Source organism: Sarcophilus harrisii, chromosome 1 (genome assembly GCF_902635505.1).
Source record: "Sarcophilus harrisii chromosome 1, mSarHar1.11, whole genome shotgun sequence".
NCBI classification, from domain to species: Eukaryota; Metazoa; Chordata; class Mammalia; order Dasyuromorphia; family Dasyuridae; genus Sarcophilus; species Sarcophilus harrisii.
In genome coordinates, this window is record NC_045426.1 from 85,964,674 (window position 1) to 85,991,497 (window position 26,824).

The window sequence follows — 26,824 nt, forward strand, 5'->3', positions numbered from 1 at the left end:
TCTATTTGAAGAGCATATTTCTAAAACCATTACCTTAGAATTTTTAAGTTTTTGTTTTTCTGGAAATACCTGCTACTCTTGAAGTAAAGATGATGCACTTTATAGAAGTTATTTTCTAATGTTTGATCTTAGTCTTGCTACATTGTTTAAACATTTCACTTTGATGTTGTTTGAGTGGTCTAGAGGTTAGTGGCTATAAGAGAGTTATTAAGAATCCCCTTTAAATTAGCTGCAGGTTTTAGGAGTGAAAGAATGCACTCATTCCTGAATATTAATTGCAAAATTAAAGTTTACTGTTAAATAAAAATCAGTTTACCAAGAGATTGACTTCTATAGTGGAAGATCTATGGAAAATGGAGTTTTGTGCTGAGAATGCAGTTCTTAGTGGACAGAAGGAACTGGCAGTAAAGGGAGCTACCAAGGTCCTTCTGCAAAGACTTTAGTTGATAGAAGCTTATTATATTGGGTGTCTTAGTTGGGGTTGGGACAGCCCAAGCAGATCAGAACCAGTGGGGGTTGGGGTAGCCCAAGCAAATCAGAGTGGGGGCTGGGACAGACCAAGTTGGCTCAGACCCAGTGGAGGCTGGGACAGCCCGGATCTCCTATTGGAATTCAAAGTGATGCTTTTTGACCAGGGTTTGTAATTGAATCAAAGGCTTTGGCATCCCGGAAAGATAACTTGCCTAGAGAGGATATGCCTCAGCCAGGAGGGGTTAAGAATCTGAAAAGGGATCACAGATCAATAGGAAATACAGTTTCTTAAAGGGACCACAACTTGCTTCAACTTGAGAGCTTTCCTGAGAATGCATCAAATATCAACTATTTCAGACATTTGGAAAACCAGGAAAAGATTTTTTTTTCCAGCTGCTACATTCAGCAAGTGTTTATAACCATAGGAATAGAAAAAATAAGATCACCTAAAGGACAGATTTGGGAGAAAAGAATCCATAATGATAATTTAAATAATAGAAGATAATTACAAGGGGATATTTAAGTGTCAAACTCATGCCACAAATCTTGAGGGATTTTGACTCAAAGGAAGAAAGATTTTCCTGAGCTGGAGTATTCAAGGAAGGATTCATAGAGGGGATGATATATGGACAACAATTTGAAAAATGGATAGAAAGAAAGGAGCAGGGAAATAATATGAACAAAAGGCACCACTATTTCTTCCTCTTTATTATTGTAAACAATGTGAATATGTTTGGGAAATAGTGAGAAGATTGACTGACTGGGAGAGTTCCTTTGCAGGGCATAGTTCTCCAGTGACCCATCATCAGTAAAGCATGACCATTATGTAATTGCACTGATTTGATAACAAGTATAAATGGATATTGTAAAAGGAATTTTTGCCCAGGTTGAAATAGATGGAAGCAGTAAGGACAGGAAAAGGCACTGCAAATACAGGGGGCATAATACGTGTTAAAGATTATCAAGATGAGACATTTTAAAATTTAAAAATATGCCTGTTTTTTTCCTAATGCAAAGTTAGAAATCTATTTTAGATCAGGGTAAGAAAGCCTCCTTATTCCCTTTAAAGAAAATTTGTGAAAGTATTCTGAACCACACCCTCTTCCCTCTTTCCTATTTATTTCCCTATTAAAAGATGCTATTAGGACATTATTTTAGTTTTTGGTCCACCTGCTTAAAAATCTAATTTTTCTTTCTTTAACTATCCATTCACTCTTTTTCCTTTATGAAAGGCCTAACTACTGTTTTTGAGGTACAAAGTTTAGGGAGAAACTGTTCTCCTTAAGGGTAAAATTAGAGCAGTTACTATATTAGGCATGGGATCTTTCATTGATTTTATAAAGAGCATTATCTTCTTTTCCTGGCTGAATTAAAGTAACAGTCAAATTAAGAGAAGAAAGAAGTTTGATTATTTAATGCAAGTTTCTCCAATTCACCTTGTTAGAAAGCCTCAGGAATCATTGGATTCTCTGAGACATGAATGCCAAATGTGATGACCGCACTAGCACCCAGGATACCTTAGAATCAGCAGGAGTCACAATAAGCAAAAGTCCTTAGTCTTTATTCTTGGTCTTTAGGGGTAGAAGTGAAGGGGGTGGAAGCAGAATTTCCACAACCTCCTTCTTCCTCATCTACCACCAAAGTGACCCTGGCTAGTCTTACTCCACCCCCTAGTTCCTCTTACAATCCTCTGTATACACCAATCATTGAGCCAGCATAGGATAGTGGGAAGGGCCATTTTCCAAGCATATGCCCATTGAGTATTGTCCAATCGGTAATTAGCCTCAGATGCTCAGCTGTCCTGACCTCAGTGCATCCACTCGAGTTTCAGCCCTCTACAAGAAAAGAGAATCCTTAAAGGGAAGAGTCAGAAGAGGGATTGAAGGAGGCATTAGGAAAATGATTTGCAAGGGGTGCACCAACATTTTAAGTGATCTTTGATGAAATAAACTGTTAATTGAACTATACCTTAAACTTTGACTTCTTGACAGAAATTTTCTATGTTTAGGAATGTTATAACTTCAAAATGGCCTATATTATAGAAATTTTGAAGGACATGAGGATTCAGCCAATTTGGATTTTTCTCTAAGCAGAACTGTTTTAGAATTGTTTCTGGCAGGCATAAAATGCAGAGTACAGAATTTTTGTCGATGGGTTATATGATTTTATTAAATTGATATTTCCTATAAGAACTAGAAATTAATCTGAAGAGTATTGATGAAATTTCAGATAGTTTTATTAATGTTGCAAATAAGTTTGTCACTTTTTTAGTGAGGATTTGACTTAAAACATGTAAAGTAGAAATAATGATATGAATGAGAACAAAACATTAATGCTGAATACCTGGAAATAAATTATTATTAACATATTAAATAAAATTTTATTAAAACATAAAATATGAAGAAAATTTAATTATCCAGTTTTTAAAAATTTATACAACCAAAAAAAAAATGTTTAGCCCAGAAGAAAAAGAAAAAGTAACTTTTGAGAAGCAAATATTTGATAAATATTTAAGACAAAATCCTGCCATTTAGAATATGCCAACAGAGGGTTCTAAGAAGCATGGGAAGAATGATCTGAATGGATACAATGAAACAAGCATAACTAGGAAAATGTCAATATAAACAAATGACTACAAAAATGGAAATAGAGTTTGGGGGGGAGACCAAAAAACAAGTCTACTGGCCAATTATAATGATCAAGCTGGGCCTGGAGGGGAGTTGTTGGAATCCTTACAAAGTGTTAAGTCATTAGAATTGATAGAGACAATGATTATCTAATTTAACATGGTTCAGTATGATTGATCTGATCCTACAAGGAGATGTTATGGGCCAGAATTTGAAACAAGGTACTAGGTGGAATTGATGGAAGTAATGCTTGTGTGCTTACCTTTGCATCTTTAAGAGTTTACACTTTAGAGGTCACACATTGGAGTTCACAAGTATGGGAGATTCACAAAGTTAACTTTGTGAATTCACACCTCCCATATAATCCCACTTTCGGAAGAGGAGTCAATCTTTGAGAGAGCATAAAAACAGCTGAGCTCAGTCAGCAGGGTTCAGTTGAAAAGATTGAGAGGGGAGCGTCAGTCAGTTAAGAAGAAGCCATGAGTCAGAGTTGAGCTAGAGCTAGAAGTCACTACGGAAGATTGACAGAGTGAGAGTTCAGTTCAGGAGATTGAGAAGCTAATCTGCAGTCAGGCAGAACCAAGATTCAGAGAAAGGCTGAAGCTAGCAACAAGAGCTCTCGAAACCAAAGAAAGCTAACTGGGCTATTTTGGAAGAAACAGTAAAGAACTACTTTAACACCTGGCTGCATTTGGAGTGATTATTACATGGAACCCAAAACTAAGGCTGCCTCCTGAGAACCTCCCCCAAGAAACCTGCTCCCAGAGAGAACCATTATATTATAAAAAAGAAGAGAACAGCACAGGGAGTTGAGAAAATTCCTCTCTCCTAAGGTGGGAAATGGGATCTAAATGTGTAGAATATTTAATCTACTGTCAGATACAATTAATGTTTGATCTTCCTTAACTTAATATTTTTTTTAAAAAATTTGTTTTCAGGGAGGCATAGATTAAAAAGGGAGAAGAGCTATATAAGGAAATAAAGGTGATATAAAGACAAGAGATTAATAAAAATATGATTAAAATCATTAGTTGAGAAATTATACTTAAATACTTAAAATTCTCTAAATGACATTCAGTTATGTTGTCATCTATATAAAAGAAATATCTTATTCTAAAATGTAATTTTATGACCTTGTATCAGAATTTAAATACTTAGTACTGATTGTTTTTTTCTTTCTTTTACAGCACCAGTTATTAACAGATACTGTAGAAGAGTATCAGGTATGTGTATATCTCTTCCCTACATCTTCAGTATAGTCCCCAAGTTTTTTTTTAAAGGTATACTTGCAGATATTATTCATATTGTTTCCTTTAATAGTTTGTTGAATAGTTTGCTGACTTTTACATATGGCATTTGTTACAGACAATATAAATAAATTTTTGCATTTTAGTTTTTAATTTTCACAAGTCTAGTTAAGGAAATAGGTGAGGATAAAGAGAGGATGGCACTGGAAACAGTATTCCAGTGGACAGAAGCTCCTTGGGGTGCCAAGCATGCTATTGGCATGTTTGAAAGCTCCGCAAAGAGAGGATTTTAGTTTGGCTCTTTTTTATGATGAGAGATTTAGCTAAAGGGGGCCCATGGGTAAAGTCCCAAATTGGCTCAGATCTGATGAGGGCTGTGAGAGCCCAAGTTGGCTCAGATCCAGTGGGGGTTTGGGACAAGCCCCAATCTCCTATTGGAATTCAAAGGGGTACTTTTGACCAGGATTTGTGAATCAAAGGTCCTAGCTTCTTGAATTGATAATGCATCATCCAGGAGGGGCTGGAAGTAATCTGAATCACAAATCAATCAGAAAGGCTCTCAAATCAGTTTCTTAAAGGGACCACAACCCACTTCACTTAGCTTCTGCTATTATTTGAATAAGAAATTCCTTCTCATGACTCCACACAATATTCTGCCTCCTCATCTTTGCTTCCTGTCTTTTTTTGGCATTCTTCAAGTCCCAACTAAAATCCCAGTTTCTTTAGGAAAGTTTTTCTAGTTGTTCAGTCATTTTTTTTTTTTCAGTCATGTCTAATTCTTCATGATTCTATTTGGGTTTTTCTTAGCCAAAGATACTGGAATGGTTTGCCATTTCCTTCTCCAGCTCTTTTTTTTTTTTTTTTTTTTTACTCATTCTTCTTTTCCAGTAAGGAAGAATATTATAACAACACTTTTTACCTCATTTTTTTTCCCTTCTCTATCAAGTATGTGCTGAATCTTTCAATCCTGATGAAGAAGATGATACAGAGCCAAAGGTGAGGAAATACAAATTCCCTTTAGCTATGTCTGTTGTTTGGTAAGGTTGGTTATTGGTAGATTTATCTTTTTTTTCAAAAAAAAAAATGTGTTTCTAATTTAAAGAAAAGTTAAATAAGTCTGTGATATATACACTTTGACATTAATATCTTTTGAAAGATTTCTGAAATGTTTCAATGTTTAAAATTCCCTTTATTGTTCAAAAATAATGAAATATCCATTTTTGTAAAATGCATTGCCAAATTCATGATAAGTTTTTTACAAAAGATATTTATAGGACATTTGATAAGATGAGACAAAACCAATTTTGAAGTACTTGTCTGATGTAGGTTTTATGTTGTTTGTTATTAGATCAGTTGATGTGTACTCTGTTTTTCCTTTGTAGATAAACTTCTTAGATTAATAGGTAGGTAGAGATGACTTCTGATCTATAACTAACTACTCTTGATTGATTTGACTGAAGCAATGAATAGATTTAGTGTCTCTTTTTTCCTCCACTCTTAAGGGGAAAGAAATATATCATAATTTTCTTGATCTAACAATGTAATCTTTCACTCTCTAGAAAAAGAAAATGAGTTTTTAATTGTATCTATTTTGTAGGTGGTTCATCCCAAGTCTGATGAACAAAGATCCAGACTTCAGGAAGCTTGCAAAGATATCATTCTCTTCAAAAATCTCGATCAGGTAACAGCAGTATGAAAAGCATTTGTGTGATAGTACTCAATCAGTTTCTTTGCTATTTATTATCTGAAATAAAAAGGTCAAAAAATAGGTAAATAAATAAAATGAAAGAAATGAGAAAGTTAAATAAATTTAAAAAGTTTGGAATAGATTAAATAAACAAAAGTGATAAGAATAGATAAGCATCAAATTAGTTATTGTTAATCAAAATTAATCAGGGGCACAGTGATGACTCAGTAAAGGAAAGGTATTAAAAAATAAAAGCCACAGGGGGCAGTTAGGTGGCGCAGTGAATAGAGCCCCAGCCCTGAATTCAGGAGGACCTGAATTCAAATTTGACCTCAGACACTTAACACTTCCTAGCTATGTGACCCTGGGCAAGTCACTTAACCCCAACTGCCTCAGCAAAAATAAATAAATAAAAAATAAAAGCAACAAATGACTTATCAAAAACTTAATAATTGTGACTTTAAATGTGAATGGATTAAGTAATCTACTAAAATGAAAGAAACATTGGGCCCCAAAATTTTCTATATACAAGAAACAAATTTTAAAATAGAGAATAAAAAATGATAATAGGGATGAAAATTGGGCCTTTGATTTCTACTAATACTATTTGGAAACTTCTGAGTAATGACATGACCTCTCTCAATGTATACCTTCACTACAACTTGTAGTCTTAGAGAGTTCATTAGAACAGTGGGATCTCATTCAAATAGAAATAGGACCACTAAATCATATGTAAAAATCTCTGGGAGTATAATTTATGTTCCATTGTATTGTTATTTTTTTCCAGTTGCATTTTAATTTGCTTCAGGACCTACTGCTTCTGGTATAGAACACAGAGGGATTGAGACTTGATCATAATCATACAGATATTACATGTCAAAGACCAAGTTTTGAACTCAGATGTTCCTGGCTTCAAGTCTGGCTCTCTCCTCTTTTATGTCCCTCTGCCTTTCTAATGATAATACTGTTTCAGAAATCACTTGCAGATTCACTTGATCTGTGTTTTTTAGGCATTCCAACAGCTGATTGTAGTGTATTGCCAATTTATGGATTACAAATAGCCTCAGATTTCTCTTAGATAGTAGAAAAGCATATAGTTTAGAATCTACTATAAAATGGCAACAAGCCAAAGTAGGATTAGCACAACCATTGGAGATAAGTTGTAGTCCTCAGGAGCTATCTTAAGTTATCTCTCCTTCTCAGTCCTTCTCATCAACAAAATGTCATCCTTTGTTCTTTGTTTATGCTGTAGGAACAGTTGTCTGAGGTCCTTGATGCCATGTTTGAGAGGACTGTGGTGTCTGAAGAACATGTCATTGACCAGGGGGATGATGGTGATAACTTTTATGTCATCGAACGGTAGGAAACTGAACCTTAAAGGTTGTATAGTCAATTTATTGCATCAGTAATATAAATAAGACCCCTGATTCAAAGTCCTTAAATGATTGTGACTATGGAACACTTCCCTAAGATAACCTTCAATAGAATATGCTATACACCTCTTCAGGGAAATCCTGGATTCCAAGGGATCAAAAACTTTATTCTTTTTCCACAAAGACTTTGAGATGATGGCCTGCCTCAATTGTCCTTTGTTGGGGTTTTTTTTTCTTTCATAGTAAACCATTTAGAATCTCAGATCCCCTTTATTTAACAGAGAAATTAAGTAAATGCAAGCCATATACATATATCAGCTATAGGTATTCTCTTGTGTCTTACAATGATCTGGTATAGGTCATCTTAAAGATGACATTTGCTATTATACCATTTTTTTAGAAACCAGTGTTGGGTAGACTGACCTTTGTTGAAGACATCAGAAACTCTTTGGTAGTTCCAGCTGTGATCCCTTAATTCTAAGTCAGAACTGTGTTTTCTGTAGTGATCTGAAACCCACCCTCTCCATCCAGCTAATTTACCTAAGTTTATGGATTCTAGAACCTTCAGAACTTAAATTATATAAATTATATCCAAATCCATTCCCTCTAAACCCACTCAAGTTCAATAAGACAGTTTTCCTTTTGTCTCTAGACATGACTCCCAAGTTATTTCAAGTTCTGTTTTCATCATCATCACAAAAATTCATATTAATGAAACATTGATTTTATCACCTTAAGGAATGTATAGAAAGATTAATATTCTTTCATCAAAACACTTGATAAACAAGTTAAAAACTTGAAAAATACTTTTGGATAGACATCACTTCACTGAACAATAGCAAATCCAATAAAAATTACATGCCATTGGACTTGTCTAAAGTAGCTTAAATTGATTTACTAGGAAATGGTGATAATCCAGGAATGGAATCAAAAAGTCAGCCAGGCAGTATCTATATGAACTCAGCCAACAATATATTGCCCAAGAAGCATCAAAGAAGTAGCTAAGTAATATAAATTTATTTATGAAAGCAGATAGGTTTATGATGGCAATTCAGAACCTGGTCATTGTCACTAGAAATTACAAAAAGTTATCTTTTAGAGTTTAGAATTAATTATCAGTGAAGGTTATACAAGAATATGGCCAATATTGTGCAACACAGTACTTCAGACTATAAAATAAAATCCATTCAGAATAAAAGACATGCCCTGGTGACTAGAATTATACATCAGAAATTTACTGTCTTTCATGGGCTGAGTGACATATGACAGTTTTTTTTTGTTTGTTTTGGGGGGGGGTTTTCCCTGAGGCATTTGGGGTTAAGTGACTTGCCCAGAGTCACATAGCTAGTAAGTGTTAAGTGTCTTGAGGTCAGATTTGAACTCAGGTCCACCTGACTTCAGGGTTGGTGCTCTATCCACTGAACCATCTAGCTGCCTCCGAGGATACTTTCTATGGGCATCTAGAAGATGAAACTTATTTCCTAATTTTTTTTTTTATTATACATCACCAATACAGTAAAGTTAGGAGCCGTTGACATAAAATATATCGTAACTTGGATATAGTTTTGTTTAGCTATAAATTCATCATCACTTCTGAATAGAACTGATTATATCATTCAAGTCAAAGAGAGAATTATACCAAAACATCTTATTAGTCATTTGATGTATATGAATGACGTTTATGTAATTTTACTGAAAGGACATTAGTTTATTACTTCATCTTAAGAAAACTTTTTTCAGCAATGTAAAAATGTTCCTTCTATAAGTATAAATTTCTTCATATGCACCAAGGAAGACAAAAAGCTAATTGTTTTAAGCCTGAATCTGGAAACCATATTAAACCAAAGGATGAAGAGATGATGCTTATAAATATCTTGATCCTATTCTCAACATACTACAATTGGACCTAGGCTGTCAAGGATAAGGCTTCACTATATCAAAAGACTAATTGGCTTTCTAAAGTCAAAAGTGTTCTTAATGGGAAGAACATATTTAGAGCCATTAACACTCTCCCCCCCCCCCCAGTAGTATTTATTTTTCCAAATACACATAGTTTCCAACATTCTTTTTTGTAAGATTTTATGTTCCAAATTTTTCTCCTTATCTCCCTCCTCCCCAGGTAATCAGATAATCTGATACAGGTTAAACACTTAAAATCCTTTTAAACATATTTCCATGTTTGTCATATTGTACAAGTGAAATCAGATCAAAAGGGAAAATGCCACAAGACAGAAAAAGAAACAGATAAAAACATTATTCTTCAATCCACATTCAGTCTCCATAGTTTTCTCTCTGGAGGAGAATGGCATTTTCCATTCCAAGTCTATTGGAATTTTCTTGAATCATCTCAGTTGATCATCATATAATCTTGCTGTTGCTGTGTACAGTGTTCTTTTGGTTCTGCTCACTTCACTCAATATCAGTTCATAAAAGTCTTTCCAGGTTTTTCTGACATCAACCTGCTCATTATTTCTTAGAGAACAATAATATTCCATTACTAGATTCATATACCATAACTTATACAGCCACTCCCCAACTGATGGGTATCCACTCATTTTTCAGTTCCTTGCCACTTCAAAAAGAGCAGCTACAAATATTTTTTGCACATGTGGGTTCTTCTCCCTCTTTTTTTTTTTTTTTAAGATTTTTTTTTCTCTACATTCATATTTTATTTGATTTTTCAAGATAGTTTTTTATTTTTCAAAATACATTGCAAAGGTAATTTTCAACATTTACCCTTGCAAAACCTTCTGTTCCAAATTTTTCTCCCTCCCCTAGACCCCAAATAGGTTACAAATGTGTAATTCTTCTAAACATATTTCCATATACTTGCTATACAATATGCTGTACATATTTCTTGCTGTACAAGAAAAATCAGATCAAGAGAGGAAAACAATGAGAAAATAAAAACGAGCAAACCAACAACAACAAAGATGAAAATACTATGCTGTGATCCATATTCAGTATGCATAGTTCTCTCTCTGGGTTGCATCACAAGTCTATTGGAATATTACATTACATTCATATCTCGTAACTTATTCAGCCATTCCTCAACTAAAGAGCATATGCTCAGTTTTCAGTTCCTTACCACTACAAAAAGTGATGTTAAAAATATTTTTGCGCATGCATATTGCTTTCTCTCTTTTATGATATGCAGACCCATTAGAGATCCTGATGAATCAAAGGGTGTGCACAGTTCTATAGTCTTTGTGAGGCCTTTGAGTTCCAAATTGTTCTTTACAATGGTTGGATCATTTTATAACTCAATCATCAGTATATTAGTGTCCCAGTTTTCTCACATCCCTTCCAACATTTATCATCATCTTTTCCTGTCATTTTAACCAATCTGAGAGGTGTGAAGTAATATCTCAGAGTTACCTTAATTTGCATGTCTCTAATCAGTAGTGATTTAGAGTATTTTTTCATAAATATAAATGGCTTTAATTTCTTTATCTGAAATTTGTTCATATCCTTTGGCCATTTATAAATTGAGGAATGACTTGTATTCTTATAAATTTGAGTCTGTTCTTTATATATTTTAGAAATGAGATCTTTATCAGAAACACTAGCTGTAAAAATTATTTCCCTGCTTTTGAACAATTAACACTTACGCAATGAAAATCAATATTTTTTGACTTTGTAAAATGGATGATAATTCTTGAAAGTGTCCACGTAGAAATCTGTATGATATTAACAGAAAAGTGCTCATTAACCTAAGACAGCTATAGAGGTATTAACAACCAAAAAGAGGAAGAAAGTTGAAAGGTGTGATAAAGGCACACTATAAACAGGTTTGAAATTTTATTCAGATACTTTTGGAACATATATGCATCGTAAAACAATATTAAAGATATGTACCATGAGATTTGTCAAATATTACCAAAATTGTTGATCTTCAGAGCTTGTAAAATTACTACTATCCGAGAGTATAGTAATAATGTACTCAAAGGGCAATATTCAATTCAACCAGAAAACAGTATTTTAATGGCTGAGATATGCAGATTTATTTATAGAGGTAGAAGAATTTATAATAAGAATTCAGGATTACATCATTGCCACCAGGAATTACAGAAAGGTTTGCCTTCACAGACTCATTCACCGACTTTATTCTTTGAAGCAGTTTATTCAGTGAAATGATAGAAACTGCCTAACATATTACTACAGGTCACAAAATAGAATATATATTGGAAAGACACAAGTGTCCAGACTCAGAAATTAGATACCAGATGTTAAACTAAAATATTACAAATCCATGTATGGAATTAAAAACTTCAAAATAAAACTGAGAATTTAAAAAATAGTACCCTGAGGCTAGAATATCATGATAGACTGTAATAGATGGTGCCATGTTATCAAGCATGCAGTGTTTGCCCACATCAGATGAAAACTTTTATGGTTTGAAAACCTTACAAAAAACTTAAAATTTGTGAAAATAGGATGTTGTACATGCTGTTCCTTTCATCCTGTCTGTTTCTAGAAATGTCCAATTTTTTGTGTGTCTATAGAAGATGAACTTGTTTTTCAGTTCTCTTGTTTAATTTTTAAAATAAATCATTTTATCCACTTGAGGAACAGTCAACAGAAAATTCATGCATATATGTATGTATTTATGAGATGAATGCTCATCCTTGGACTTTTTCTAGATAAACATAATAATAAAATGGCTAAGAATTGACTCTTATTTGCTTTCTATGGTAAAACCCACCTGAACCCAGTCAATTAAATATTGACAAAGAAGCATCTCACAACTGACTGAATTATGTGAATTTGTTTTTAGAAACTGAGTAAATGATGTTGACAATTCTGAATTGCACTTTTTGTCACCAGAAGGGATAACCTTAAGGAGCCTGAATATTTAAAGTTCAATGTTGATTATACAAGGAATAGTAATACCTAAACAGCATATTACTTGCAAGTTGTAAAATATAACACGTGCTAAATAACACAAAATGACCTGGTTTCTAGAATTACATATCAAAAGCTCTCTATTTTCCATGGTCTGAAAGATGATAAATCTAATACACTACATATACAAACCTCAAAGAATCTTATAGAATTGAAACTGGACCATTATCACAGATCAGATTTACCTAATATTAATGTAGCTATAATATTGAGTCACAAAAATTTCAATATCTTAAATAATTGTTACCATATCAAATACTTATAATCTCTAAAGGTATATGAAACAAAATACTTTCAAAATAAAGATCCTGAAACAAAGAAAATCAAAGATATGTGAGAAGAAGATAAGGTATATACAACAACTTGGACAACATCATACATCTTGTCATATCTGCCACAAGATTTCTACTAAAGGATGTTTTTAGCAGTTCTATAGAAGAAGAATGTGTCCCTGCATACTTTTTTTCACCTGCAAATAGTTTTTATTTGTAAAAATTCATAGAACTTAAAAAAAAAAAAAAAGAATCAGTTATATGTAAAGGCACACCTAAATAGCAACTTGTTCCAGGAGCATTTCTGTATGAAATATGTTGAAAGAGATGAGACAGTAATGAGATAACAATTCACATTTGTAAAGTGCTTTTGGTTTTGCAAAACATTTTATATACATGTTCTCATTCAGTTCTTCTTACAACCTTGTGAAACAAGTGAGGTATTATTTTGTCCATTTTACAGAGAAACAAATTGAATTTCAGAGACATTAAATTATTTGCCTATCATAATACAACTAATATGTCTCAGAGGTAGTATCTATCATTTGATTATTCCCGATAGCTAGAGATTTTGCTTTTAATTCAGTTCATTCCTTTTCCTTTTAAGCCTTTTTAAAATTTAAGATCTTTTAACATATCATTCCCAGTTCCTGCTATTCCTTAGATATTTCCGTTCAGTCACATTTTTTATCCTTCAGTTCCCTTATGGCCAAAACTTACATTTTGGAACCTATTATATCTTTAAAATTACTTGGCTATAGTAGGTAGGGATATAATTATCTCATACCAATCAGAAAATAGAGTTAATCATCACAAATAGTAATAGTAATTAACTAGTATGTAGAAGAGAGTTTTCATTTTGTTTAGGTACGTTTATTTTTATGTGAATGCTTTAGTTACTTTAATTGTGGTCTGTTAATGTTCTAAGACAGTTTTCCCTATTCTTTAACTATGTAATTTTACCCAAATGGTAATGGGTTTTAGAGAATTTTTGGTTAGGAATTCATAAATTCCTTTTAAAAAAAAATACTTCTTCTATAAAAACTCCCATTCTCAGTTGTTTCATCTCACATTGGTTTTTTTTTTTTGCCTTTTCTCAACAAGACTATAAAGATAAGAGAGCTAGTCTTGAAGCCTGGACAACCCAAGTTCAAGGTACCCTAGGTAACTACCCTAGGTAACTAGGGTTACCCTAGGTAACTTTCTCAGTGTATTAGTTGCAGAGATGGGACCTACTTGCTTTGGTAAAGTTCCTTCATCAATGAAATCATAAGTATGTTCCTATTCTTTATATTTGCTGCTCCTACCACCAGCCTGAACACTCATTAAATACATTATAAATATATTATGTCTTTTTATATGATATTAGTTAACATTCAAAGAAATTCAACTTCAAATAATCATTTTGAAAGTAAGTAAATAAATACCCATTTAAATCCTGTGTAACTTGGATCTTTGTGCTAGAAAAATAAATTATGCATTTTTTCATACAGAGGCATATTTCCTACATTGATAAACATAGTCACTTGGAAAACAAGTTTCAAGTCTTGAGTTAGGAATAGCAATGATCTCCCAACAGGTTGAGCAAAACAAAATTGTTTATAATTTTTGGAAAACAAAATGAAAGGATGGGAAAGTACAGTAGAGAGAAGATAGCATAAAAAGTTTGCAAGATTAATAAATCTATAAGAATTACTCATGAAATTAATAGATACATTCAAAAGTAAACCATTAAGATTTATGAGCTTGATGGTAGCCTACAAAATATTGAGAGAATGGTAAAATATCAATAGATAATGTATTATAAAAAATTGCCCAAGCAAATAGCTACATTTCTTTCTTTGTTCTGTGCAAAAAATAAGAACTTCCTGAGAATCCTTCAAAACCTTTATAACTATGAGTTTTCTGAGCCATCTTTTACACTTTAGTTATTTGGTTCTCTATGCATGAGATGTATGTAACCTGAGTTACTTGAAGCTGTTTTTGAAATAAACACAACTTGAGTTGAATAAATGAGGTTCTTTTAAATTTAAATTCCTTAGGTTTTAAGTGTTTTTATTACTATTCTATAAACCTAGAGAGTACTGCAATAACATAAGGTATAACCTTAGAAGAAATAATCGTATCTTGTTCTTATTAAGTAGGAGAAAGGAAGATTTAAGAAGTTTGGTTAATGCCTCCTCTTCCAGATATCTTGCTTTAAGTTGTCTTACCCATATGGCCCCAGAAGAAATGAGACATCCTATATACTGAATAAAATGAATGTCATTTCTTTTAGTATGTTTTCATAATTATTCCCCAGAAAATTATTTCACCTAAATTACATTCTTCATTTTGTTCATAGAAGGGGGTTATTGGCTGCATGAATGCATACCATTTAAGCATGTACTTGAATTTTAAGACACTGAGTTAATTCCATTGTTCCAGGAGACTAGATTATTTCTCAACCTTTCCCTATCCTAAACCTACCTTTTGCTTCTAGGGCACTGGCTTGTCCCAGTTCATAAACATCATAAAACGTTAAAGCTGGAAGGAGTATAGAGGACTTCTAGTGCAATCACCTTCATTTTACAAGAGAAATCTCAAGATTAGAGAACCACACCAACACAATGTGTATGATTGGCCACACCATCAGAGAACTTCAGAACCCCAGTGACTATCTAGTCCAACCATTACCTGAAAAAAATTCCCTGTTACACAGAAATGGTCATCCAGCTTTTGCATACATAGCTCTAGTGAGGAGAAAACCCACTATCTTTACTTTTAGATACCTCTAATCATTTGAAAGTGGTTTTGTTTTTGTTTTTTCCCTTCCATTGAGAATTTTGCCTCTTTTCAAGTTCTGTCCATTAGTTCTGCTTTTACTCTCTGGGATCAAATAGAACAAACATCTCTTCCCATGTGATAGCCTTGAAGGTATTTGAAGATAGCTCTTGTGTCTCTCCTGGGGCTTTGCACCTGATTGGCCTATGGCGTGGACTCCATACACTTTACCCTTTTGGTTTGCCTCCCAGGTTATCAATGCCCTTCCTAAAGGGCAGTGCCCAAAATTGAACACATTACTCCATGTGTTTTTTGGGCAAAGTATAGCAAGCCTTTCACTTTCCTAGTGGAAGACTGCATGCATCTCTTAAGGAAATCAAGAATTCATTAAAACAACAATCAAAAAATCTAATTACTTTCTCTGGATAAGGCAGAGTTGGACAAGGGATTTCCTAAACACCGAGTCATCCTGAAGGTAGAGCTGTCTCTAGGATGGCAGGTAACAGACCTATATGTGATGGGTGGGAGTGGAGCAGGGCAGAGGGTAAGCCAGAAGTAGAGAGTACCTACTTAATCAAAGCGCAGGGAGAGGGTGCACATTTATTCCATGACCAGGAAGGTAAGAAATTTAGATAAGATTTGATTCTTGTTTTCAGGAAGTTTATTACCATAGGAAATTAGTAGTGGTAGAAACAAATCTCAAATCCGGGTCCCTTGACATCCACTCCAGGAATTCTTAGGTTCTTTGCTTTCCTAAATTACAACTGATCATTCAGATCCCAGTTCCTTGAGAGTCCCACTATTTCTACTTTATCCAGAGAAGCATCTGAGTATTGTTTTTCTTTTTTCCTTGTCTCTAAACTCTGATTATATTAAAACAATCCTGTGGTTACGTTAAAAAAAAACAAACACACATCAGGTATATCATTGTCCAAAGTTTTAAATAGCTTACTTTCCTGATTTCCCTTTATCTACATATGTAATTTATTCCCTTTAAACTCTTCAGTGAACTAGTAAAACAATTTCTCTGTATAAAAACCATATTTCCTTTTTCTAGAAAAGGACTTCTTCAATTTTTTCCACTCATGACCGCCTCTCACCCAAGAAATGTTTACACAACCCCAGATACATAGGCATATAAAATAGGTATACAAATCAAACATTTATTGATAGTAAATCATAAATAAATTTATTTTAAAACAAAATTTTATGTGTGTGTATACATATAGATATATAATTTTACCAGTTAGTAAAGATGAAAACAAATTTGCATACCAAAGAATTAAATCATGATGGAATATTTGGTATTGCAGGACATAGAGCATCTTATGAGTACTTAGAGTTGATATTTTGATTTTTATAATCAATACTCAGAACACTTCGCATAAATATGTAGTACAAAATAGCAGAAGTCTGTTTAGGGACATTTCGTAATTGTTGGGTATTCTGTCCTCTTCCCAAGCCAAAATGAATTTAATGGGTTTTTTGTTGTTGTTGTTGTTTTTTAAGGAAACTTAAACTTTAAACCTGTGTCACTTGTTAACTCAGCAAATTCTTTTTGAACTTGTAATGGCAGATGACTGACATTTTTTATTTCAGTTAAGCATGGTTTATGGAATTTTGAGGGAGGTCTTTCTGAAACTGTATCTCCAGGCACTTCAGATAATCAGGTATAACTTTTACAATTAAATCTTGAGGAAGATTATTTTCAATTATAAAATCATTTGTAGCTATAAATACTTCTAAAGAACCATTTTCTAGCCTATTTTTCCATATGTTAACTTTTTAGTAAAACTTTCAATTTTGTCCTTTAATATAAATTAATATAAATGTTACATTTTTTTCCCTTGAAGTGACATGTTTAAATCATTGGGTTTTTTTCCCCTAAATAATCCAACAAATAATGCATTTTTTAAATCCATAAGTCATTATGAAAAAAATGAACAAAATTGGATTTCTGCTCAGTCAAAAATATAACAACTTCATTTTTCAGTTTCAGTAATTGGTTTAACTTGCACGTTAAACCATCTTACTTCTGCATGTAGTTGTGAGGTTTTCTGGTCAGAGCCCATGTCTTTGCAAAGGTTTGAAAACAAACAGCTATTAAGGGAACAGCTTTTGATGAAGGTAACGATTTTGATAGCATTAAGAAGTACAACATCTAACTCTGATTATATTTTTTTGGGCTATGAATACTTCCCAGTGGATCATGCAGTGAGTAAAAGTGCTATGTTAATTACTGTCAGTTGTAATTCTTATTATAAATACAACATACTTGCTCATCATTGCTCTAGCATCATCTTTACAGACTTTTAACACGGTTTTTCCATTATAAACCTTTGTGAAAAAATTATTGACTTTAAGATATATATTTTCCCTTCTTTTGTGTCCTTCCAAAGGGCAACAAAACAATAATTCCTCATAATTCCTTTTAAACATATCTTGCATAAATTGATAACTATTCCATGTTAGAAATATCAGTTGTTTCATCTAACTGAATTGCAAACTGGGCTTCTCTTAAAAGCTGCTGACTTGGTTATTACTAATTTCAGAAATTCTTTTGGAAACAGTATCATTTGATAAAGGAATTTTAAAATTTCATTCCCATACTTTTTCTAACATCTTAATAGCAGCAAGTCAACATGAGATCTTCTCCTATCATGTAAACTTTTTAGTTTTTGCAGTTTAAAAAGTTTCTTAAGATGAAAGTAAATGCTTTTTATTGATAGTAACAAATCTCTCAAAACACTGTTTTTCTTCATTTAAAGATTTTAAAAATCTTTCAAAATATTCCTTTTGTTTATTGCAGTTTATTTCATGCTTGCTATTAATATGTCATTTTAGTTTGGCTGGTTTCATGCTTCCTACAGCCAGAACTATAATTTTTTTGGGGGTGGGGGTCCTGTTCTTTCTTAAAAATACATACATAGCTTCTTATTTTCAAAACATATGCATAGATAGTTTTCAACATTAACTCTTGCAAAACCTTGTGTTCCAAAATTTTTTCCCTCCTTCCTCTTTCTCCCAGATGGCAGGTAATCCAATATATGTTAAACATGTGCAGTTCTTCTATACATATTTCTGCAACTATCATGCTGCATAAGAAAAATCATATCAAAAAGGAAAAAAATGAGAAAGAAAACAAAACACAGGCAAACAACAAAAACAAAAGTGAAAATAATGTGTTGTGATCCACACTCACTCCCCTCTCTCTGGGTGCAGATGGCTCTCTCCATCACAAGTCCATTGGAACTGGCCTGAATCATCTCATTGTTGAAAAGAGCCACATCCATCAAAATTGATCATCGTACAATCTTGTTGTTTGTGTACAATGTTCTCTTGCTTCTATTCATTTCACTTAGCATCAAAGTATGTAAGTCTCTCCAAGCTTTTTTGAAACCATCCTGCTGATCATTTCTTGAAGAACAATAATATTCCATAGCATTCATAGACCATAACTTATTCAGCCATTCTCCAACTGATGGGAATCTATTGTTTCCACTTCCTTGCCACTACAAAAAAGACTGCTACAATGCTCTTTTTCCCTATTTTATGATCTCTTTGTAATACAGGCCCAATAGAAACACTGCTGGAGCATAGTTTGGGGCTTTGGCCTTTGGCCCTTTGGGCATAGTTCCAAATTGCTCTCCAGAATGGTTGGATCAGTTCACACCACCACCGACAATGTATCAGTGTCCCAGTTTTCCCACATCCCCTCCAGCATTTATCATTATCTTTTCCTGTCATCTTAGCCAGTCTGAGAGGTGTGTAGTGGCACCTAAGAGTTGTCTTAATTTGCATTTCTCTGATCAATAGTGATTTACAGCATTTTTTTTCCATATGACTAGAAATGGTTTCAGTTTTTTCATCTGAAAAGTGTTCGTATCCTTTGACCATTTGTCAACTGGAAAATGGTAAGACCAAAACTTCTTTATAAATTAAGCAAAGAGATTTTTCCAATATCATCATTATTAGAAGTCAACTCGTATTACAAAAATAATTTGACATTTTTTATTTTTTGTAAATGTAGGTATACTACAACTTGGTAGTAAAGATTGCCAAGTTATCATCAATAATTCAGTAATTTTACCTCTTCTGTCTGAGTTTAGCCACTTATCCATAACTTAATAATATTTTTTTCCTTAAATATAAATATTACTATTAATTTCTCAAATACTAGGTCTAGTTAATGAAATTACATTTGTTTATGCTTAATTTAAATTTTGATGTTTACACTTACATATACAGTGGTGATGATAAAGGAAGATTATTAAAGGACTTTTGACTTGCTACAGTTAAACACTTATGTTTCTGTAAAAAAGAAGGCAATATCAGCAATTTTTAAAGGAAACATTCTAACACAATCTAAAAATGTTAATTTGATGCTTAATATGCTAAGAAATGATAGTGGGAGAATATTAAAGTTTTTATTTTCAGTAATTAAACTATTATGTTTTTGTAAGAGGTACAGTAAAAATACTATACTTCACAACATATAATAGTCTTGAACCTAAGCTGAGGTATTTCTAGCAGCGTTTGTTAGTGTTGCATGGTGTTTACAGTATGCACATGTTGTATATTCAGGACTAAGGCTACAGTGAAGTTGCACAATTTAACACAGGCAAATTCTTGGATTCATTACACATTTGATTTTGAATTTTTTGTCATTGTATGTTCAGAAACCATTTCCTATTGCCAAATTTTTCATGGTCCCCCCATTTAGTTATGCAATCCCATGTGAGAGCATGACCCACAGTTTAAGAAACTTGGCTCTAGAAGGTTATGCTTATTTGAAACTGTGCCCGAAAGACTATCAAATTGTGCATACCCTTTGATCCAGCAGTGTTTCTACTAGGCTTATACCCCAAAGAGATACTAAATAAGGGAAAGGGAGACCTGTATGTGCCAAAATGTTTGTGGCAGCCCTGTTTGAGTGGCTAGAAACTGGAAACTGAGTGGATGCCCATCAATTGGGGAATGGCTGAATAAGTTAAGTCATATGACTGTAATGGAATATTATTGTTCTGTAAGAAATGATCAACAAGATGATTTCAGAAAGGCCAGGAGAGACTTACATGAATTGAGTGAAGTGAACAGAAAAAGAGAACACTGTACATAGCAACAGCAAAATTAGGTGATGATCAACTCTGATGGACATGGCTCTTTTCAACAATAAGGTGATTCAGACTTGTGATGGAGAGAGCTATCTGCACCAGGAGGGAGGACTGTGAGGATTAAATGTAGATCACCACAAAGTAGGGAGGTTTTTTGCCTTTTTTATTATTATTTGCTTGTTTTTTTTTCTTTCTCATTTTTTTCCCTTTTGATAAGATTTTTCTTGCGCAGGATGATAAATGTGGAAATATGTATAGAATTGCACATGTTTAATAAATATTGTATTACTTGCTCGTAGGGGAGGGAGTTGGAAGGGAAGAAGGGAGAAAAATTTGGAACACAGGGTTTTGCAAGGGTAAATGTAAATTATCTTTGCATGGATTTTGAAAATAAAAGCTATAATTAAAAAAAAAAAAAAAAGATCAGCAGGATGATTTCAGAAGCCTAGAAAGACTTACATGAACTGATGCTAGTGAAAGACTTACATGAACTGATGCTAAGTGAAGTGAATGGAACCAAGAGAACATTGTACATACAAAAACAAAATTATGTGATGGATCAACTGTGATGAATGTGGTGATTCGGGGCAGTTCCAATAGACTTGGGATAGAAAGAGCCATCTGTATTTGGAGAGAGGACTGTGGGGACTGAATGTGGATCATGACATATAGTATTTTACCTTTTTTGTTGTTTGTTTGCTTTTTCTTTCTTTCTCGTTTTTTATGTATAGAAAAATTGCACGTTTAACATATATTGAATTACACTACTATCTAGGGGAGGAGGGGGAAGGAGAAGAGAATGGGGGAAAATGGAATCCACGATTTTACAAGGATGAATCTTAAATTATCTTTGCATGTATTTTGAAAATAAAAGGCTATTTTTAAAAGTAATAATGATAATAAAGGAAGATTATGCTTGAGTAAGTTTTCATTGGTGAGTGATGCCAGCTTTCATTATAAATTCAACCAACTTGACTTGTGAGACAAAGGTTTTATAGTTTTTAGAGTCCCCATTGAACCACTCTCCACCATTTTAGACTTTGCATTGGTTTCCTGTTTTATCCTGGCTTTTTAAAAGACCCATAGTTTGTTTAACCTGATATGTGGTCCCTGACATCATTAATAATGGATTTTTTATAGTAGGGTATATGAAAGGTTATTGTTTTCATCATATACTTAGAGTGACATAGATTGTGTTAGAAATATATATTCTCCCCACCTTCAGATGCTCGTTTTAAGCTGGGTATCAAGGCCATTTATAATTCGTTACCTACACCTATGTAGTGAATTTTATTTTCCATTCCTTACTTATTTTTTCTACTCTATTTAGCTTCATTTTAATATTTTTTATTTATATTATTATAATCTCTGCATATTTTTCTCCTAATTCATCTTATTTCATTCTGTATCAGTTCACATAATTAATTCTTCCCATTTTTCTATTCTTTATTTTTTATGAAACTTCAGCCTTAAATGTTCATTATAAAATACTTTCAGTTTAGTTAAAGTAAGGACATCTCAGATAGGAATTCCTGTTTTATTTCTTTTTTAAACTGTATTCCATTTCTTCATGGGAGAAGGAAAGTGACTCTGGGCTCTCTAAGGTTATTCCAGAAGAATTTAATAATCTCTCTCAGGTCCTACCAAGCAGGAAAGTGCCATAGGATCATAGTTTTAAAGCTGGAAGAGACCTTAGGTTATCTAAATCTATACTGTTCATTTTAGAGATGAGGAACTGAACTTCTCAAGTATTGCGTAACTTCCCCAAGGTTACAAGTAATAAGTAGCTATGTGTCTGTTATCTGTGGACAAGCCTAGATATATTCACAGAGGCTTATTGTCATATTAGCCATAGGAACTTCCTCTTTTGTTAGCCATTGGCAGTCTCAGAGATTATATGCTAATTTATACAGGGTTGTACTTTGCATGAATAGTAGGTGTAATTACCACATTAATGAAATTAGAGCATCTTGAAGTATTAAATATTTATTTTATCATTATTTCAAACTTAGTAGCAATTACCAAAAAAATAAACAAATGTTCATAAATGTAACCATAATCTCCATGTTGATATGTGTGTGTATATATATATATACACACACACACACACACATATATATATATACACATATATATATATCTTGAACAAAATAATAATTGCTTCCATATTTTGTTTTTATTTCTTCATCTTTTTTTGTACTTATACACGGTTGTCAGTGTCTATATTGGTCTTATTGCATCTGTTTAGTTGAAAGGGTCAGGAAAAGTATAGACAGTTGGTGGGCAAGATGGGTTCTTGTGAGGGTTTTTGTTTTGTTTTATTTTTAGATTAGGGGAAACGGGCATGCTTATGGGCAGCAAGTAGGGAACCAGTAGATAGGAAGAAATGGAAAATTATAAAGAAAGAAGGGCTGATGATAGGAACAGTTCTCTAGAGAATATGGGAGCGAATGGTGTTAAGTACAGAAAAAGTTGAATGGCTCAAAATTCAACTAAAATAACAAGGGCTTTTAAAGTTTTCTAATCAAGGTATAGAGCATATACCAGGTACATACTCTGTGTGTGTGTATATGTATATTTATGAACCTATTTATAAGCTCTTGGGGGCATATACCCCAAAGAGTTCATAAATAGACTTTTGTTGGAAATAATTTTATCTAATAAACTGTATAACATCTTTGTTTTTCCAGAGGCTCATATGATATTTTGGTAACAAAAGATAATCAAACGAACCGTGTTGGCCTGTATGATAATCGTGGCAGTTTTGGAGAACTTGCTTTGATGTACAATACTCCAAGAGCTGCAACCATAGTTGCCACAACAGAAGGTTCATTGTGGGGCCTGGTAAGTAGGAGGAAATGCTTTCATTTACCTGTCCTGTCCTTTAATTTCCTATATCTCCTGTTTTCTGTTCTTGTCCTCTTTGTGATCATCATTTGTCATGGTGGCTTGCTTATATGTTCCCCTGGGCATGAGGACATCAGATTTTTTTTTTTTTTTTACAATACATTCTTCTACTTCCCAAAGTGGTTTGGCTGGAGTCATAATAAGCATTTACAAATTCTTATTTTGTTAATTTATTAAAGTATATACCATTTTTCCTATTCATGTTTGTCAGGTAAGAGGAAGAAAGAATTTAACAAATTAATCTGATAAGCAGTCCAGGGAAATTACTATTGCATTTTCAATATCCACGAACATTACCTTGCCTCATTTCTTTTTTTTTTTCTTTTTTTTTTTTTCTTTTAGATCAAATTTATTTGCATGCTCTCTTGTTTATCTTGCTAGCAATATATAACCTTAGAGTAAACGGTCCCCAGTCTTAATGGACTAGAGTGGGTTTTTACGATTGCATGCAAATAAATTTGATCTAAAAGAAAAAAAAAAAAAGATTTCTAATCTTAAACCAGATCCATTGTCTGGAACAAGGACTGTGATTTCCACTCTAGTCACAATGCTTAAGAGAAAAAAAAAAACTTAGTCTTGGCTTGGCTGATTTTTGCTTTTGCTAATTCATAGCTATAAAGTGGTTTTAAAGATTCTGGCTATACAATATTTCTTTTCTTTTTTTGTGTGTGTGTGACTTTAACTTATTTTATTTATTTATTTATTAATAACTTTTTATTGACAGAACCCATGCCAGGGTGATTTTTTACAGCATTATCCCTTGCACTCACTTCAGTTCCGATTGTTCCCCTCCCTCCCTCCACCCTCTCCCCCAGATGTCAAGCAGTCCTATACATGTTAAAGAGGTTACAGTAGATCTTAGATACAATATATGTATGCAGAACCGAACAGTTTTCTTGTTGCTCAGGGAGAATTGGATTTAGAAGGTATAAATAACCTGGGAAGAAGAACAAAAATGCAAGCAGTTTACATTCATTTCCTAGTGTTCTTTCTTTGGGTGTAGCTGCTTCTGTCCATCCTTGATCAATTGAAACAAAGTTAGATCCTCTCTTTGTTGAAGAAATCCACTTCTATCAGAATACATCCCCATACAGTATCGCTGTTGAGGTATATAATGATCTCCTGGTCCTGCTCATTTCACTCAGCATCAGTTCATGTAAGTCTCTCCAGGCCTCTCTGTATTCGTCCTGCTAGTCATTTCTTACAGAACAATAATATTCCATAACATTCATATACCACAACTTACTCAATAAATGCCCATCTATTCATTTTCCAGCTTCTAGCCACTACAAACAGGGCTGCCACAAACATTTTGGCACATACAGGTCCCTTTCCCTTCTTTAGTATCTCTTTGGCGTATAAGCCCAGTAGAAACACTGCTGGATCAGAGGGTATGCACACTTTGATAACTTTTTGGGCATAATTCCAAACTGCTCTCCAGAATGGTTGGATTCGTTCACAGCTCCACCAACAATGTATCAGTGTCCCTGTTTTCCCACATCCCCTCCAACATTCCGCGTTATCTTTCCCTGTCATTCTGGCCAATCTGACAGGTGTGTAGTGGTATCTCAAGAGTTGTCTTAATTTGCATTTCTCTGATCAATAGTGATTTGGAACACTCTTCCATATGAGTGGTAATAGTTTCAATTTCATCATCTGAGAATTGTCTGTTCATATCCTTTGACCATTTATCAATTGGAGAATGGCTTGATTTCTTATAAATTAGAATCAATTCTCTATATATTTTGGAAATGAGGCCTTTATCAGAATCTTTGACTGTAAAAATGTTTTCCCAGTTTATTGTTTCCCTTCTAATCTTGTCTGCATTAGTTTTGTTTGTACAAAAACTTTTCAATTTGATATAATCAAAATTTTCTATTTTATAGTCAATAGTGATCTCTAGTTCTTCTTTGGTCATAAATTCCTTCCTCTTCCACAGGTCTGAGAGGTAAACTATCCCATGTTCTTCCAATTTATTTATGATCTCATTCTTTATGCCTAGATCATGAACCCATTTTGACCTTATCTTGGTGTACGGTGTTAAGTGTGGGTCAACGCCTAGTTTCTGCCATACTAATTTCCAATTTTCCCAGCAATTTTTGTCAAATAATGCATTCTTATCCCAAAAACTGAGGTCTTTGGGTTTGTCAAACACTAGATAATTAAAGTTATTGACCTTGCCTCATTTCTAATCTACCTCCGGACACCAGTAGACTACAAGGTTTATATGGGAGGAAAAACTGATAACCACAAAATATGTTACTTCCCAGTTAAGCATTTTATCTAAGATGCTAGAATTAAAATACTTTCTGTTGTGGAAAACTCTTGAGTTTCTTGTTTAAAAAAAAAAAAAAAAAAGATTACTGATTGTTGTTGACCATACCTCTAAAGGTGCTCTGATGTCTTTGCAGATGAAATGTCATTTTCCATATGTCCTTCATTAGTAGCTTGTTCTACAAGGTAAAAAGAAATACATGAAAATCCTATAAGTGATCAAATAAAATCAAGTTTTTCAATGCTTAAATCTACCTATCCTTTTTCTATATTGATACTTACTATGATCTGGTGTCATGACGAAATTACTAAAAGTGATTATTATTATTTTTTGAAAGATGTTATTGTTCATGCAAATTCTAGTTCTATATATAAAATGAGTTGCATTTTCTGTCTTCTGTCTTCTAAATCCACAAGTCTTGAAACTGGAGGATGGTGTTATTTTATGCTACTTTTTTTTCATCAATATTTTCTCATTCTATGCGATTCTTACTTACTTTCTAAGTTCTCTGTGGAGGATCTGCCCAACTCACTGGCGTCCTTCCTCTAGTTCAGACCTTTAAACAATTTAGGAGTACCTATAAGATGACAGTAGATGAATTCTTTGCCCAAGTCAGCCCATAAAACAAAGAAAAAGAAATGACTGCTTCTGTAATAACGCTGACAGAATGGAAGGAATCACAAGAGTTTTTTAGATTATCTGTAAATATGAATTAATAAAGTAACTTAAGCTTATGAATTTGAATTGCTAATATAAAATGGTTTGTTTTAGGTAAAAGACAGATCTGTTTGTCACTAATGTCTATTTATGAATATTTATTGACATTCCAGTAAAGATAAATTGTAAGTGTTTTATATAGTAAACTTAAGTGTTCAAGAAGTAGCAACAGCCATGCTCAAAGACCTATTCTGAAGGATACCAAAAAGTATCTGAAGGATACCAAAAAGTACAAACAAGTGCCGGTTAAAACATAAATGTTTAAAAAAATTGTAAAATGGTTTAGTGGAGAAAATAGTAATACATGAAAAGTTAAATAATGGTAACATATTTAATCAATATATTTATTAAGTAATTGAAAGTTCTATAAGTTCATAAGAAACTTCGGGATTTATTGATAAATTAATTATGCAAACAAATTGCTCTGGGAAGGAAATGCCATTCCAACTGACCTGGTTAGGAAAAA

General features: G+C 33.2%; 1 protein-coding gene and 1 long non-coding RNA gene across 2 annotated transcripts in view; one reads left to right on the top strand and one right to left on the bottom strand.

The window, feature by feature from the left end:
• PRKAR2A (protein kinase cAMP-dependent type II regulatory subunit alpha) overlaps positions 1 to 26,824 on the top strand; it is a 118,166-nt gene that overhangs the window by 58,127 nt on the left and 33,215 nt on the right. The window contains exons 2-6 of the mRNA XM_003762239.4: positions 4,286 to 4,321; positions 5,292 to 5,341; positions 5,943 to 6,026; positions 7,285 to 7,391; positions 23,150 to 23,303. Coding sequence (XP_003762287.1) covers positions 4,286 to 4,321; positions 5,292 to 5,341; positions 5,943 to 6,026; positions 7,285 to 7,391; positions 23,150 to 23,303 — 431 coding nt within the window. The remainder of the gene's footprint in view (positions 1 to 4,285; positions 4,322 to 5,291; positions 5,342 to 5,942; positions 6,027 to 7,284; positions 7,392 to 23,149; positions 23,304 to 26,824) is intronic.
• On the bottom strand, positions 5,843 to 26,061 carry LOC116422371. The gene is made up of 2 exons (XR_004232986.1): positions 25,750 to 26,061; positions 5,843 to 6,089 (listed from the first exon to the last, which is right to left on the bottom strand). It is a non-coding gene; the product is annotated as an uncharacterized LOC116422371 (long non-coding RNA).